The 15,451-nt window shown below is 44.5% G+C and overlaps 1 protein-coding gene across 4 annotated transcripts in view; it reads right to left on the minus strand.

Moving 5' to 3' along the window:
• EVI5 (ecotropic viral integration site 5) overlaps window positions 1-15,451 on the minus strand; it is a 1,102,294-nt gene that overhangs the window by 556,489 nt on the left and 530,354 nt on the right. For all 4 annotated transcript variants that reach the window (XM_085602190.1, XM_085602187.1, XM_085602191.1 and 1 more), the window contains one exon: window positions 15,276-15,373. In XM_085602190.1, the coding sequence (XP_085458316.1) occupies window positions 15,276-15,373 (98 nt within the window). The remainder of the gene's footprint in view (window positions 1-15,275; window positions 15,374-15,451) is intronic.

The following is a 15,451-nucleotide window of genomic DNA, read 5'->3' on the forward strand; positions in this document are numbered from 1 at the left end:
GTGGATTACTGTAGTATGCTGCTGTATCCTTGATGCAGTGTGTAAGAACACACATTGGAGGTTGGGTCCCAAGCAGAATGTAGCAAGGGGTGATATGTGACATTACCCATCTGGCAGTGCTGGCTGGCATCATTTCTTTCAAAAGTCAAGTACTAGTCAGCAGGATACAGGTGAATGGTTCTGTCAAGATGATACTAGGATGAGGAAAAATGTTGAAAGAAGTCTCCTTGCTAAGATTGAACACTGACAGTACCTTTGGCACGCTCCAAGGTACAAATGTGCATTGAGGATATGGCCACTAAGTCTTCCACATAAGAAGCTTTAAGTCACAAGGCCAATGGCTCAAAAGAATTATGCACCAAAATAGCCAGGTTCAGGAACGAGGAGGTCGTGGGGTAGATGGAAACTGTTTTCCTAGGCCAGATAGCTATTTTAAGGGCTTCCATGGCAATGGAGGATTCCACAGGCTTGTTCCAGTAGGGCAATACGGCCAGTAGAAAGGTTTTGTAGATGTCTAGTTGCACACTTTTCTCTGTGGCTTTCGAGAAACAGAACAGCATCCATGGATCAGGTGAGCGGCAAATGTTCAACTTTACTGCCAAGTAAAACGAGTCCCCCAGTCACCCACTGCAGCTTGGTAGACCAGTTCCACACTGCTAGCCCGACTTTGCCATTAAAAGCAATGACAATGCCACCACTTCCTGTTTACATGTGTGTAAGTCACCCCTCTAGCAGGCCTACCGAGTCCTAAAGGCAGGGTGCAACATGCACCACAGGCACTTCACATGTCCTGAGAGTAAAACACACTAAACTATCGTTTTACTCTGGAAAGATTTGGTCGTTCAATTCATGAATACAGGGTTAACACTAACCCCTCAGCTGTGTTAACTCCTTAACGGTGCGACCAAAGTGGGCACCACTCCAAGGTATCAAACAACTCGTTCTATTAAGCCAGACTTGTATCTCAAGTCGAAATTAATGTAACTTGTTGCAGTGTGCAGCTTTTGTAAAGCTGTCATTTGGTTGCTTTTAAAATTCTTGTGCCTTCCCGGGCACACATGGAGCCTGTTTCACGAGACAGCTTTCTGCCCTCTTGAAAAGATGTGTCAACGACTCTCAATAAGGAGAACAATGAGGGATTGCAGGCCAGGCAGGTATCCCCTCCATCTAGCAGGATGGGACTTTGGTGTTAGCAACCAAAGACAGGCTTCAAAGGTGAAGCTACCTTTGAAGGGCAAATTTGGAACACAAGTGAGGAGGGCTGCCCCATTGTTGAGGTAAACAGACTGGCACAGGGAGCAGAGAGGGGAAACCAGTGGCCAAACCTGTTTCCACAGGTGCGTGTAGCCCAGATAGCCACACTCTGGGGGTGGGCGGAAGAGGTCTGTACACCAAGAGAGGGATCTTGCCATCTTGGGAGTGGGCAGAATGGTACTTGCTGGGACAGCCAGATGCCACACTCCACAGGAAGTGATCACCAGGTGGGAGGGAACCTGGTACCCCATTAGGTACCAACTGCATCCTGTACTGAGGGCACTTCCATATACGAAAGGTGCAACCCTGGCACCCAGACCTCACATCTCGACCAAACTGGAAGAGAGCCAAAGGAGGACTGCCCTGCTGCACAGAGGGACTGTGGAAGAGAGGCTGCACCAAGGAGGACTGCATCTGCTGGCTAGGGGATAGAGGGACTGTGCCTGCAGTGTCCTGCTCAAGGAGAAGCGGTCTCCAGAGCCCAGTCAAGGCAAGATAACTTCAAGGGCAAGCAGACTGGTCTCCTGTTCCCAGCACAGGGACACAACAGCTGAAGAAGCCTGCTGGGGTAAGTTGGTATCCCAAAGTCTTTAAGACGCTACCACCGCTGCGGTGCAGCACCGAGGACCAAGACCGGACGCACAAAGTTGCACCCAAGTTCACTGAACCCAAGTGTGCTTTCTAAGCATTGCTGGGACCTCAAGAAGGCGAGTTATCAATCCAGGAAGGATTGGCCTGTGATCGCGACAAAAGACAACTGGTAGTCCAGTAGCAACTGGACTTCAGCCAGACTGTAGAGGACTTTGTGGGATGTTGACCATGCAACCAGGAACCCCTCATCATCTTCGTGAACGGAGGAATCCCTGCAGAAAGACCCCCTCCCCCCCAATCGACTGCATCGCAACCAAAGCATCCTTAGAGCATATTGAGCATCCTTCATAACTTGTGTCAGTATCAGGACCATTCCATAACAATACATTACAATGTTGATAAAGTGCCGTGAACTGCTGAAGGACTGCTTCCCCTACAAGGGTAACTGTTCTTGAGGACCTTGTTGAACCCCCAGACTAGTTCCCTGCCAGAGTTGGTCGCCCCAACTACTTCTAACCCACTCAACTGGACACTTATCTACGTTTTCTTTGGAAAAGTTTTTAAGTGTCCAATTAGTTGCCTTTGCTAAGGCTCGTTCGCGGTTGAGTGAAATTGCTCTGAATTATTATTGCCTGTGAAATCTATATCTCCGGAACCCTCTGGTGGATCTTTTTTGTTCTAACATCTAAATTCTGATAAAAATACAGTCTATTTTTTATAAACTTGTGTTGCATTTCTTGAGTGTCATGTCGATTTCTTCTTCACTTGTTTGGTGCTGTTTAAATGCTTAAATCTTGTTCCTCTGTGTAAGCCTTGCTGCTCAGTGCCACAGCTGCCCAGGGTTGAGCTGAGGATTTGACAGACGAAACAAAAGGGTCATAAAGGGGTTGGTAAGTGTATTACATGTGAGATTGCACTACCACACCATGTAATACACCCCATTTCCACACAGATATGGATGCCTTGAGTAAAGATACCTGCTCAAACTGTCTGTTTGGTATTGTTCACTTCCACAAGGTTGGAAACTATGAAGAACATGACGTGTTTTAAGGCCATTCACCTACAATGGCTGCCAGCCATCAAAGATCTGAGACTGAGTTGTAGCTTACTTCCTCGCATAAAAGAGGAATGTAAATACTTTCCTTTTGAATCTTCACTACTCTCGATTTGACCAGAGGAAGGGAGGCTTTCAATGCCAGAAAGACTACCTTCCGCTCCAACATGCTTATGTGAAGGAATTAATGCAACATGTTTAAAAACATATTGATAGAACATTTCCACCAATGCACCCATAACCATACTCCCTCAGGAGTCTATGGTAATTGCAAACTACAGACATCGCTGCCAAAAGTTCAATCCCACCAAGAGGTGGATAGCAAATATCCAACAGTTCTTCTTCAGCTAGATTCAGATGGGCTTGGGCAGATTGTCCAACAGTTGATCTAAGTGCTCTACCAGCCTTGGATACAAGAAATGTATGTGGAGATGAGCCACACATTAGAAGAATATTTTTAGACCCAAAAGCCTCAGGCCGTTATACTCTTGTTGATAACGGAGTGATGCATTGCCAGTTTGTTTGCTCTTACATGCTTTGTAGTAAGGGACTGCCCCTATGAACTTCCATCTTTTTGAATAGCACCAAATGAGTTTTTGAATAGTTAAACAATAATCCAAGATTGTGTTGAATCATAAGAGTCATAGCCAGAAAGGACCTGCCTCATTCTTACCATCGCTCGATAAGACAATCTTCTAGGTATACATAGGAGAAAACTTTTGCTGCCTCAAAATCCACTAATGGGCCAGGAATTTAGTAAAGACACAAAACCGTACTGAGATAAATGAGACCGTTCTGTATTGGTAGCACTGTTTTCCATCTTAAATCGGGATCGTTCCTAGGATCAGAGATACATAATTTGTCCACTGCCAAAAATGGAGTCAAAGCCAGCAGCTCTGGCTAAAATGAGTAACAATATAGCAACAAAAAATTAAGGCTGGACTGGCTCTGTCATTGTCAAAAGGAAGAGCCTCTCTACTTCCTGCAGACAGTCTCGGGATGCAAACTGGAGCAGAGGTAGCCTGAATGGAGGCTGCTTTGGGAGCTGTAGAGCATAGCAGATCTTCTCCGCTGAAACAGACTTGGCCATGAGTGATTATATCAGCACAATAAATCGCAGGAGAAAGAAGATCTTCCCTTCCCTGGAGCTGAATGGATCTCATGAGATGGTGTAGAGGAGAACAACGTGTCTTCTTGGAAGTCACTGGAACATGTTTGCATCATCTGAAGTTCTGGGAGCCTGACCACTCTGAAATGTCTTCTAAGATTGCTTGATCCATGAGGAAGAGGACACAAATAACTCCCAGTCTTGCAAGACTGGGATATCTTTGCCAGTGGGAAAAGGGGAGTTGTTCACAGCAGTCCCGCTTAGATGATACTCAACAATTTGGCCATGACCATGCCCATCTAGTACTGCCGGAGGACCAAATTTGTCATGGGATGGAACGTTTTTCCTCCAGCTCAAGGTTTGGTTGCTGAGGCATTGTAAAACCAGACATCATAGTCTGGCACCTGTACTGATGAAGTGCCAGGACATCAAATGTTTTTGAACTTCAGCTTTTATACCTAGGTTAAGAACAAGCTTTTTATGAACCTTGCCTGGGAGTAAAGATGTGTATTCATCAATAGTTTGACACAGATGCAGCCTGTACTGGTCATGTTACATTTTCCTGGAGAAACATGACCTCCTTGTCCATAATGGAGAACAAGAACTTGCATTTTCAGGAAAGTGCCATTCACCAAAACAGACTGAGCCACTGAATACCTTCTATCTCAAAACAGACCTTGATCTGGTCCAATAATTGATGCCTAGGAAGGCAGTACACAGAAGCCCCAATTCTCCCATCTGAGTATTGAGTCCTCAAAAGACACCACTTCCAACAGCCAAGTCATTAAAGCATGGTAGCATCAGTCAAGATCAGGGCAAGGCAGCTAAGTGAAAGAGCAGTGAAGGTTGTGAAGGGGAAACTACTACCCAAAGCTGGGTCTCTGACACTGGGGCTACACCAGTGTCTAGAGAATCTGCACAGGAGACAAACTGAGCACCATCAGTAGTGGCATAAAGGCATTCTCTAGAGTTGGGAGCTCACCAAGGATGCTTCGACTTACTAACACTATGGCAGAAGCTGCATCGGAACTGGAGGCAGATCAGAATTTGAGGAAACATTCCTAGTGCTCAGTTTTGCATTAAGACCATCCAAAGAGGATCCCACGGTAAGGACTTAGGATAGTATTGAGGCAAAACCTACACTCAGATCTAATGGGAACTTGGAGGGGTTCGTAAAACCACAGTCTAGCAGCAGTGGTCTATTGAACTAGAAGAGCCAGACCAGTTGTCCATGAAATCCATTACCTCCTAGAAGGGGCCAGCTTGGAGGGAGACTGTTGATGCACCTGAACACATGGGTTTGCTGGCCACTATTATTGAAGTTCTCTGTTCATTGACCTGAACCGAGTGTCTCCTCCTTAACTGCCAACAGTAGTCAGAAGATGCATCTACCAAGAGATGGGAGCAACTTGGTTAGAAGAGACTTACCCATTAACCAAAACATGTAGAGGGAGAATTGCTTGATCTCCAGGTGCAATGTACTTGCAGTACCACATACAGAAGGAGATGCTGGATCTACCTTGGAGTTCAACAGTGAATTGAGGTCTCGTTTGGCAGATGTGGGGCTGGAATTGATTCAACAGTGCGACAGCCTTCGAAAAGCGAGGGTTTGTTTACTAAATGAAGCACAGCTCTTGGGCTCTTGATACCCTTTACTGGCTCATGATACACATGTTATGTTATTAACTTTTATAAAGCGCGACTAATACCCGAAGATGTCCTGGCGCTATAGAAGAGGAGTCCATCCTTAATCCGAGACCGGGTACGTGAAAGGCATTAACTTGTGAATAGTCATGTTTTAAGGGCCTTCCTAAATTCCAGATGATTTGTAGTGTTTCTGAGATGGAATGGAAGAGTATTCCATGCCTTAGTTGCTCTCACTAAGAAGCTTCGTCCACCCCAATTCGCTTTATTTGCCCTTGGGATTGAAGCTAGTTTTGCCTCTGAAGACCGCAGCCTTCTACCGGGTGAATACCATTGAATATGCCTTATCAGATGGGAGGGTCCAGTTCTGTGTAGGGATCTATGTGTGATACACAAAGCTTTAAACAAAACCCGTTTGTTTACAGGCAGCCAGTGTAACCTTTTGATCTCCGCCGAAATAGAAGCATATTTGGGGATCCCAGAGATCAATCTGGCCGCTGCATTCTGCAGTAGTTGCAGTCTTCTCAGCAGTCCCTCCTGCATGTTTAGGTAGAGGCAGTTACAATAGTCTAGTCTTGATAGTGCCAGGGCTGATATGACTATCCTTTGGGATTCTATGGGTAACAGGGGCAGGATCTTTTTACAGGACCGCAAAATATGCGAAGTAGCGGAAACTACCGCATTGACTTGGTCTTTGAGGAAAAGTTTATCATCAATAATGAAAGTTTCTCTTGGAACTCACTAGGCGTCCTGCATTTCGCCACTGCCGTGAGGGGAACGGCTGCACCGGGGAGAGTACAGACAACGCCGTGAGGGGAACGGCCGGACTACATTACCCAGGTGCCCCGGCGGCGTTCACCTGACGCCAGCAACACCGCGCCCGGAGGCGCTTGAAAAGAAAGGAACGCCTTCCGCAACCGCGGGACATGCGCGGGCGGCGCCGGGCGAAGCCCGGACTAAGGGCGGGCCGTCTGTGGCCGTCCGGGGCCGGATAAGGCCGGGCTGGGCCACCCTCCTTGATTTTGCCACATTTCAAAGGTACTTTGTTTCCAACTTGGATGATTTTCTTGTTGGGGGCTCACTAATAATAATACTCTAACATCACTACTGAACTGTTTCTTGAACTCCTCATTTGACATAAAACTGTGCATTGGGATAAAGGCCGGATTGGATCGCTATAGACTCTCTGTGTGTCTACGAGAAGGAATTCAGGGTGAATAGGTAGGGGGATAATCCTCAGAACCCCAGTAATGACTAAACCACCAAAAACACGCTCGGCCAAGAGCAAAGCCATTTTAGCTGATACCCCAAATCAGGTCATTGCTGGAATAATCGATGTACCATCTAATAAAGCTAAAAAACCTACCGCAATAGACCTGATGCTGAAGAATGTCTCGGGGGAGATTGAGCGTATGGAAAGGAGTCTGTCTTCCTCACCAATTCCAATATTAGTTACACCCACACAATCTAGAGACCAAACTCTCTCAGAAAGTCCAAACACAGAAACAATGAGCAACTCAATTGAAGGCATTCCTTGTGCTCAACAGCGTGCACAATCTGGAGCAGAAGAGACAAGGAAAAATAATCTCACTACACAGAGTAGGCCCAAACAACAACGGCGGAGGGGCAAGGGACAGCCCAGGAAAAATACATCAATTACAGGTGCTCGTAGACCCAAAAATAGCAAGGAGTCCATCATTGAGGATGAAGTAGGAGCCCCCTATGTAAGACCGCCAGGGTGGATAGAGAAGGTAATTGGTGATCTAAAAAATCATCTGGAAGTCTTTATCATCAGCCAGATGAAACCGATAATCAGTAGGATAGACAAAATTGCAAATGAATTAATTAAACAGGGCAAGACAATGGCCCCCATAAGTATGAACCCTACTGCAGGCCCTAACCAAGCCATAAATACACCCACTAATCAAATTGCGGCCACTAACAATTGTGCTAGTTATACACAAGATACGATCGCACAAGTCCATGATCTGCCCAAAGCTCCACCACACCCAGGGAGGGGACCCCCACAGAATGGCGGAAATAAACAGATAGATAAAGCCCAACAGCAAGCAACTACACAAATAGTGCGAGATGCCCAGCATTTAACCCAAGGCCCAACAAGCCTACCACAATATGAATATGACCAATTTGAGAGATCAGAAAGCTCCCCACCACATATAAATTTACCCCCGGAAGCATGCCCCTACGTTATAGTACTTGCAGGGGTGCCGGAACTCAGACCTGTAGAAAAAGAAACTCATCTAGAACTAAAATCGAAAATAATAAAATGGTTAAATATTCATAGGCCTTTGAATATGGGGGAAAAGGGGGATATTCTACATGTAAGAAGAGTGAACTGGCTAGGAGGCAGAAAAAAAGACATAAGAGGGGACTGTATTGTGGCAAACTTTAGAGATGTTAATCTGGTAGATAACATACTGGGAAACACAAACAGGAATCACACTAGTACAATCTGTACCCTTCCCCTGGGATATTTTTACCCAAGGAGGCGGAGTATTAACAATCAGATTTACCCAACCTGGAACACAGGAAGGGCACAATTCAGACAAAGGGACAGAAGGCCTAATCAGACAGGCCAATTTTTACCAACCAGAGACGACCCAGAGTGGAGAAACAGATTTGCCCCCTTACAGTCGTTAGATGAAAACAACGGACTACCTCCCGCTGAAAATGGACAACAAAATATAACCACAGGGGATGGACTCGTTTGTAGCACGAAAGGGGTGGAGGAAAGCCTGGAATCCCTAAGGATAGAAGCCCCCCCCAATGATGAGGTGAGGATGCTATTGAGCCCATGACTCATAACAAGAAAGTGTGTAGACGGATCGACCAGGTATCAGAGGGAGGAAAAGACTCCAAGGCAGAGCTAGCTATTTTGTCCTGGAATATAGCCGGCCTGGGGGGAAAATTCGATAATAAGGACTGGAGGGAGTATATCACTGGCTTCCAGATCATAGCTCTACAGGAGACTTGGGCACAAGACCTCTCTCTCTACCACCTGGAGGGTTACAAATGCTTTTTTCCGCCAGCTTTGGAAGGTAGATCAGGAAGGGCGAAGGGAGGGCTAGCCATATATGTTGATTTAGATCTAAAAGGCACTTGGTCAAAGCCCTTGTGGGTATCACATACTTTACAAGCAGTGATATTCCAGGGACAGGGCCAGAGATACCTAATATTAAACTTTTACAACTCAGGGTCGATCGATGATAATTACTCAGTGATACACGAACTAGAGAGTAGATTAACCGAAGAAATTGATCAAAGGCAGGGCGGTCAAGAACAAATAATCCTACTCATGGGTGATTTCAATTGCCACCTATGCCAGAAACTCTTACCCGTGAGCCCGGATTGGTCCTCCTGCCCTGTAGAAAGTGGCCCACATTTTGAACACAATAAAGAGGGAACACTCCTTATGAAGATCCTTGATAGGTTTGCTCTCACTCACACTATTGACTTGCTGAATGTGAGAGTTGGAGATATTCTTACACCAACATTTAAGGGAAGGGGCTGCTCATCCATCATAGACTTTATACTAATATCGAGCTCTGCAAAAGAGCAAGTCAAAAAAGGTAAAAACGGAATGGAGCCCCTTTAGTGATCATAACCCCCTAACCCTTGAAATTCCCTATAATGTGAGAACTGTAAGGAACGCTCCTTCAGGCACTGAACTTCGCCCAACGGACCAGGGGAGGCGCTTAAGGTGGGCCAAGATCAATGCACAGGAATTTTACTGTTCCTTAATGGAAAGAGGGAAAGAACAAATAGAGGCTTGCCTTGAACTTACAAAAGAAGGTAGAGAGTTGGTCTTGGCTTTTGAGTCCCTAACCAAGGTGGTTGACGGATTGTTAAAAACTAAACGTCCGGTAAAAGAGTCACCAAATCCACGCTGGTTTGACTCTAACTGCTCGCGGGCTCTGAGGGGGCTAAAACTGTGCCTAAAGACCCTCCCGAGAGATAAAAACAAAGTAGCCCGGTATAGGCATAATTATAAAATTCAGGTTAAACAAAGGAAGATCACGCTTCAAAAGGAAGTCTGGGCAGACCTACGGGAAGCAGGAGAAAATAGGGATTATACCCAATTCTGGAGAATTATCAATAGGCCCTGCTTTCAAGATTCTAGTTCCCCTGTCATCAGCACTAATATTCTTCCTGAACAATGGGTCACCCACTTTGAAAGTTTATATAATCACCAGGGCAAAATATTCAAGACCGGACCATGGGTGTGGGTGAGACCCAAGGAACTGGAATTTTCTTTATTGGAAATCACTAAAGCAATCCAAGGCCTCACTAAAAATAAGGCACCAGGGCCGGACGGTACCCCCCCCGATCTCTACCTAAGTAACATCGAATTATGGGCACCGATCATGACCAGAGTACTAAATGCAGCGATTAGAACTGGGCTCCCTCGATCTTGGTCTACAGCACAGATTGTCCCCATCTACAAGAAAGGGTGCAGGGACAACCCGCAATGCTATAGACCAATTTCGCTGATAGACGTGTCAGCCAAATTACTAGGTAGGGCAGTCTTAAATCGCCTTGCTGTGTGGACTGAAGCACAACACACTCTAGCAGACACCCAATACGGATTTAGATCCGGTAAATCAACTAGTGACCAATGTCTCAATCTCTATCTCCTAGTTGCCAAATATACTAAAGCCAGTAACGGAACTCTGTATATGGGGTTTATGGACTTGGCGGCTGCATTCGATAATGTAAATAGAAGTAAACTCTGGGCCCTTATGTTCAAACTGGGAATTGACCCTGAACTCATAAACATCTTACAAGAATTACACTGGAACACCACTGCCAAGGTCCGCTTTAGTGCGGGGGGGGGGGTGAGCACCGATCCCTTCCCGTGCACCAGCGGAGTGAGGCAGGGGTGTATCCTGGCCCCCTTTCTGTTTTCCCTGTACATAAACGACCTAGAAAGCTCCTTGTTGGACATGAAGACTGACTGCCCTAAAGCAGGATCGCGCCATATACCAGTTCTGCTGTACGCGGATGACGCGGTCCTGCTGGCACGAACAGCAACGAGCCTACAACATCTGGTGAATGGATTTGTAAAGTTCATGGAGAATTTGGACCTCTCCGTGAACTTGACCAAATCATTTGTCATGGTGGCAGGGAAAAAACCCACCAAAAGATTTAGTTTTAAAATAGGAACACATGTTCTTGAAACTGTTAATACATTCTCGTACTTGGGCCTTCTGTTTGATGGAGGGATTAGGTTTGCCCCCTTGCTAGAGGAAAGATGCAGGAAATTGATCTCAGCAATTGGTGCGATTTTAAATTTTGCACGTAGACTGGGTCGATGGTCACCAGAGCAAGTGATGACGCTGTATAGAGCCGTCTGCATCGCTAAAGCTACGTATGGGGCAGAGGTGTGGGGTTTTAGGGACGCACACCTGCTGCAAGTAGAGGAAGACAAATTCCTACGTAAGATACTAAAGATACCGCATTGCATCTCAGCAGCGATTGTACATAGGGAACTTGGCATCCCATATATTACAGACCAGATAAAAGTAAGACCTATTCTGTCCTAGCTCCGAATCTGGGTAAACCCAGAAGCGGACCTTAGCAGACAAATAATCAAAGATTGTCTCCAGAGAGATAGATGGCTTCAAATTCCCTGGCTTAAATATGTTAAAGAAACTCTAGGGGCTATAGATCATCAAATAGTTTTCACAGAACCATCACTGATTGACCCATTCTGCAAAAATCGGATTCAGAAAATGTTATTGGGCAAATATGATTCGAGCAGGAAACAACTTGACTCTATTAAAACATCTGTAACATCACACTCTCTAGTCAGTAACGGAGAGGGCATGGAACCATATTTATTTTTAATGTATAATCAGCAAGATAGATTTTTAATCTGTCGTTTTAGGCTCAATTTGTTACCTAACATTTTAGCTTACCCATCTGGTTTTACCCTAACAATTGAGCAGAAGGGTGCCTGCGGCTGCGACAACAGGTCTCCGCAGGACACCCTTCATTTTCTATTATTATGTTCCTTTTATCGTACCCCCCCGTCGTAGATTCCTTGTAAATATTTTAAAAGAGTCAAAATTACGTTACGCTAAACCTGCCCTATCATTCTTGCAGAGAGCAACTGACACACGCACTTTATGCTCTATTTTGAGTTTTTTTTAAATTTGCCGTTAAATTAAGAAATACCAGGGGCTGACTCAGACTGTATTGAATGTCTTTTTTAATCTTGTTTTTAACATTGTACGGTTCAGAAATGTATGTTATTTATGATTTTGATGATTTGTACTATGTACTATGTATTTTTATGATGGTTTTTAATCATCGAAATAAAAATTTACTGAACTGAACTACTGATTCCCAGATTTTTTACTTTTCTGCTAGGTAGTGGTAAAGGTCCCATAGAATCTGGCTAGGAAGGACTTGATAAGTCTCCAGGCTTTTCCTTTGACTCCAATCTCATAGAGCCGGTCCATCAATAGACCATGATGGACTGTATCGAAGGCAGCAGATAAGTCTAGCATTATCATTGCTGCCTTTCCTCCTTGGTCCAGTATGGCTCTGATCTCCTCAGTGGATTTAAGAAGCGCTGATTCAGTGCTATGTCCCCCTCGAAAGCTGTACTGTGTGGGATCTAACACCTGGCCTTCTTCCAAGAATCTACTGAGTTGTGTGTTCATTATTTTCTCCACAATTTTTGCGGGTATTGGAAGCCTAGATATGGGTCTAAAATGATTTGATTAGTTAGGATCCAGATGTGGTTTTTTCAGAAGTGGAAGGATAGATGCTAGTTTCCATGCTTTGGGGAAGTAGCCTTGTGCAAACATTGTATTGATGATAGTAGTTAAAATAGCGGACACTGGTTCCGGGGCTAATTTCAGTACTGAAAGGGGGCAGGGGTCATTAGGTGAACCTGATCTGGTTTCCTCCAAAAGTTTTAAAACCTCGGTAACTGAAACAGGCTTAAAGTTGTGGAGCTGAATATTATGATTAATTAAGCTATTTGTATCTACCAACCCCAGTACAGATGTCACATTTGAGGAATGTGAAAATGTAGAAAAGATGGCTTCAACCTTATCAAAGAAGGAATTAGCTATTTTATCACAAAGTTCTTGACTAGCTTCTATGGGGGGAGGAACCAGAAGAGCCAGAACTGTGACAGTCTTAAATAGTTCTTTAATAGAGTTTTTTGCTTTGTTGATTTTTGTGGCATAAAACTCTTGTTTAGTTTTATAGAGCAGTTGTTTATATTGGTTCAGACAGTCTTTATATAGTTTTTTATCCTGTACATCGTACTTTCTTCGCCAGGATCTTTCCAGGTATTTACAACGGAGTTTTTAATCTCTGAGCTCTTGTGAGTACCATGGAGAGGATGGTCGAACTCCGAAATTACGGCGGATTTTCTTAGGGGCCAATTCGTTGCATGCTCCTTCCAACCAATTAGAGTAGTTCAGTGCGGCTTCATCCAGATCTGGAGGAATATTAGGGAGGGTATCTGCCAAACGAATGTTAAGTTCGTCAGCCTTCACTTTTTTCCACGATCGATACATGGTTTGTTTAATCATTATTTTATTGGTAACTTGCGTGGTGGAAGATACTGTAAATTTCACTGCCTTGTGATCTGACCAGATCACTGAAAGTGTGTCAGTGAAGGTAACTTGTGTAGTATTAGTGAATATGCCGTCTAAGGTATGGCCTGCCTTATGTGTAGCTCCGACGACAATTTGTTTTAGGTCAATCGTATTCATGAGGTTTATTAAATTACTAGTATCAGGGTCTTCCTCAGCTTCTAGGTGGAAGTTGAAGTCCCCTAGTATCGAGAAGGAGCTGGCACCTAGTTCATTTTCCACCCAACTGCTGGCATGTGTTATAAACCTGGATTTGGGGCCAGGTGGTCTATACACCAAGGTACCCTTGAAGTTGTTTTGGTGCGAGAGATAGAAGCAAAAGTCTAAAGATTCGCACTCAGAGTTAGACGAACTATTAAAGGTTGCAATTAAGGAGTCGTGGTAGATTATAGCTAGTCCACCACCCTTCTTATTTTGTCTATTAAGGGTATGACAGATGAAGCCTGGGGGTGTGGCTTTCAGAATATCAGAACCGGAGGCCTCGTCGGTCCATGACTCCGTTATAAACGCGATCTTAATCTCTTCATTTTCAATTAATTGCGCGCATTCAGTGCTGTGTTTAACAAGAGACCTTGCGTTTATTAGCAGACATTCATGAGGGTTTTTTTCCGTGCCCTGTTTTTGCTTTAATCAGGGTCTGGGTGGTATTAGTCGGCTTTAAGTAATGTATGGGTATAATAGTTCCACAGTTTGAGCAAATTATTGTGTCACTGGCAAGTTTGAGATCCGGAAAGATGCATCTACACCGGGAGTTGCTCTTTGTGTTATTTAGACTGTGCAGCATCGAGGCAGAATAAGTCTGGTGTCTAATTTTTGTTGGAGTAAAACGGGCAGGGGGACTGGCGCTGTGCGCGGGCCATGCGCGGACGGGCCCAGACGGGCTTGCCTCTCGCTGGCATCCGGTTAAGTAGGCAGGAAGTGTGACGCCTAGAGCGCCGACCTGCCTTCACCTAAAATGGCGACCTCACCCTGGAACCACCGAGTGCCAGAGGAGGGTAAGTAAAAGTTGTGCAAATTACAAAGTGCAAATATGAATAAGCAGTGGTGAAATAGCAGTCCTCACAAATAAAAAGTGTAGAGCGATTAAAATCTGGTTAAAAGATTATGCCCCACACTCACGTTTTAAAAGCACCGTTCACCCGGCTCAAGCCTCAGGGGACATCCGCATGACTTAAAGCCAGAGTTTTTCCACATAGAACTAAAGAAAGAATGAGACAGATACTAAAATGTTTCAAAACAATAAAAAGATCCAAATATTATCAGGTGAAAGGGCTGACATCAGGAATTTACTGAAGGGATGAGCAGCAGGCTGCAAAGGGGCAAATATGCTGAAAGCAGGGGTCATGCCATATATAGAAGCTGTTTCCAGACCTGCCAATAAATGAGAATAGAAATAGCCAGGACAGAGGAGAACCTGTGGACCTTATTTGGCTACTACTCTCAAACGGACGTCCTTGATCGACTGCACAAGCCAAGTTATATTAAGAGTAAAACCGGATGCAGTAACCAGTCTCCATGAAGTGACACAAGGTGGAAATGTTTTCTAGTCAATTTAAGACATGTTACGCCCCAAGCCTGCTTTAGTAAAATAGTATAATCTGTCCTCTGCTTTGAAAGAGGGTGTTACAAGGTTATGCTAGTGCACACTGGGAAAGGTATTGGACCGTGGAGAAGCCAGCACCGCTGCTAGCCCTATTCCCACTAAAAAACACATTATATCATACCAGATTAACAATCATTTTCCCAAATGAATACAGAAATGACCAAATTACTTAAACACATTAACTGTAAGACATACTCTGGTCTTCTAGCCAATTGAAATATTATCTAAAATACAGCTATGAACCAAATTCAACAAGCAACATGTTCACTTAAAAGGAGCACTGCCAACCGTTGAGCTTTTTAAATTTGGACAACACACTCCGAGGAAAAAATAACCAAAAAGAAAAAAAAAACCAATTCATGTTTAAAGGGTTATCACACCTACTTTTTCATCTTCTTTGAATTGTAAGTGACTTGATAAGATGCTTGGATTAATTTTTCAGGTCCACCGTCAAATTGATGAGGAACGACCTTTTGAAAGTGCTACAAAGACAACATTTCCAATATTAAAGAACAGGTCAATTAACAATGGAGATCCATCTAAAACATACTGCTTGCTGT

The sequence above is a fragment of the Triturus cristatus genome, chromosome 4_2, assembly GCF_964204655.1.
Source record: "Triturus cristatus chromosome 4_2, aTriCri1.1, whole genome shotgun sequence".
In the NCBI taxonomy this organism is placed as follows: Eukaryota; Metazoa; Chordata; class Amphibia; order Caudata; family Salamandridae; genus Triturus; species Triturus cristatus.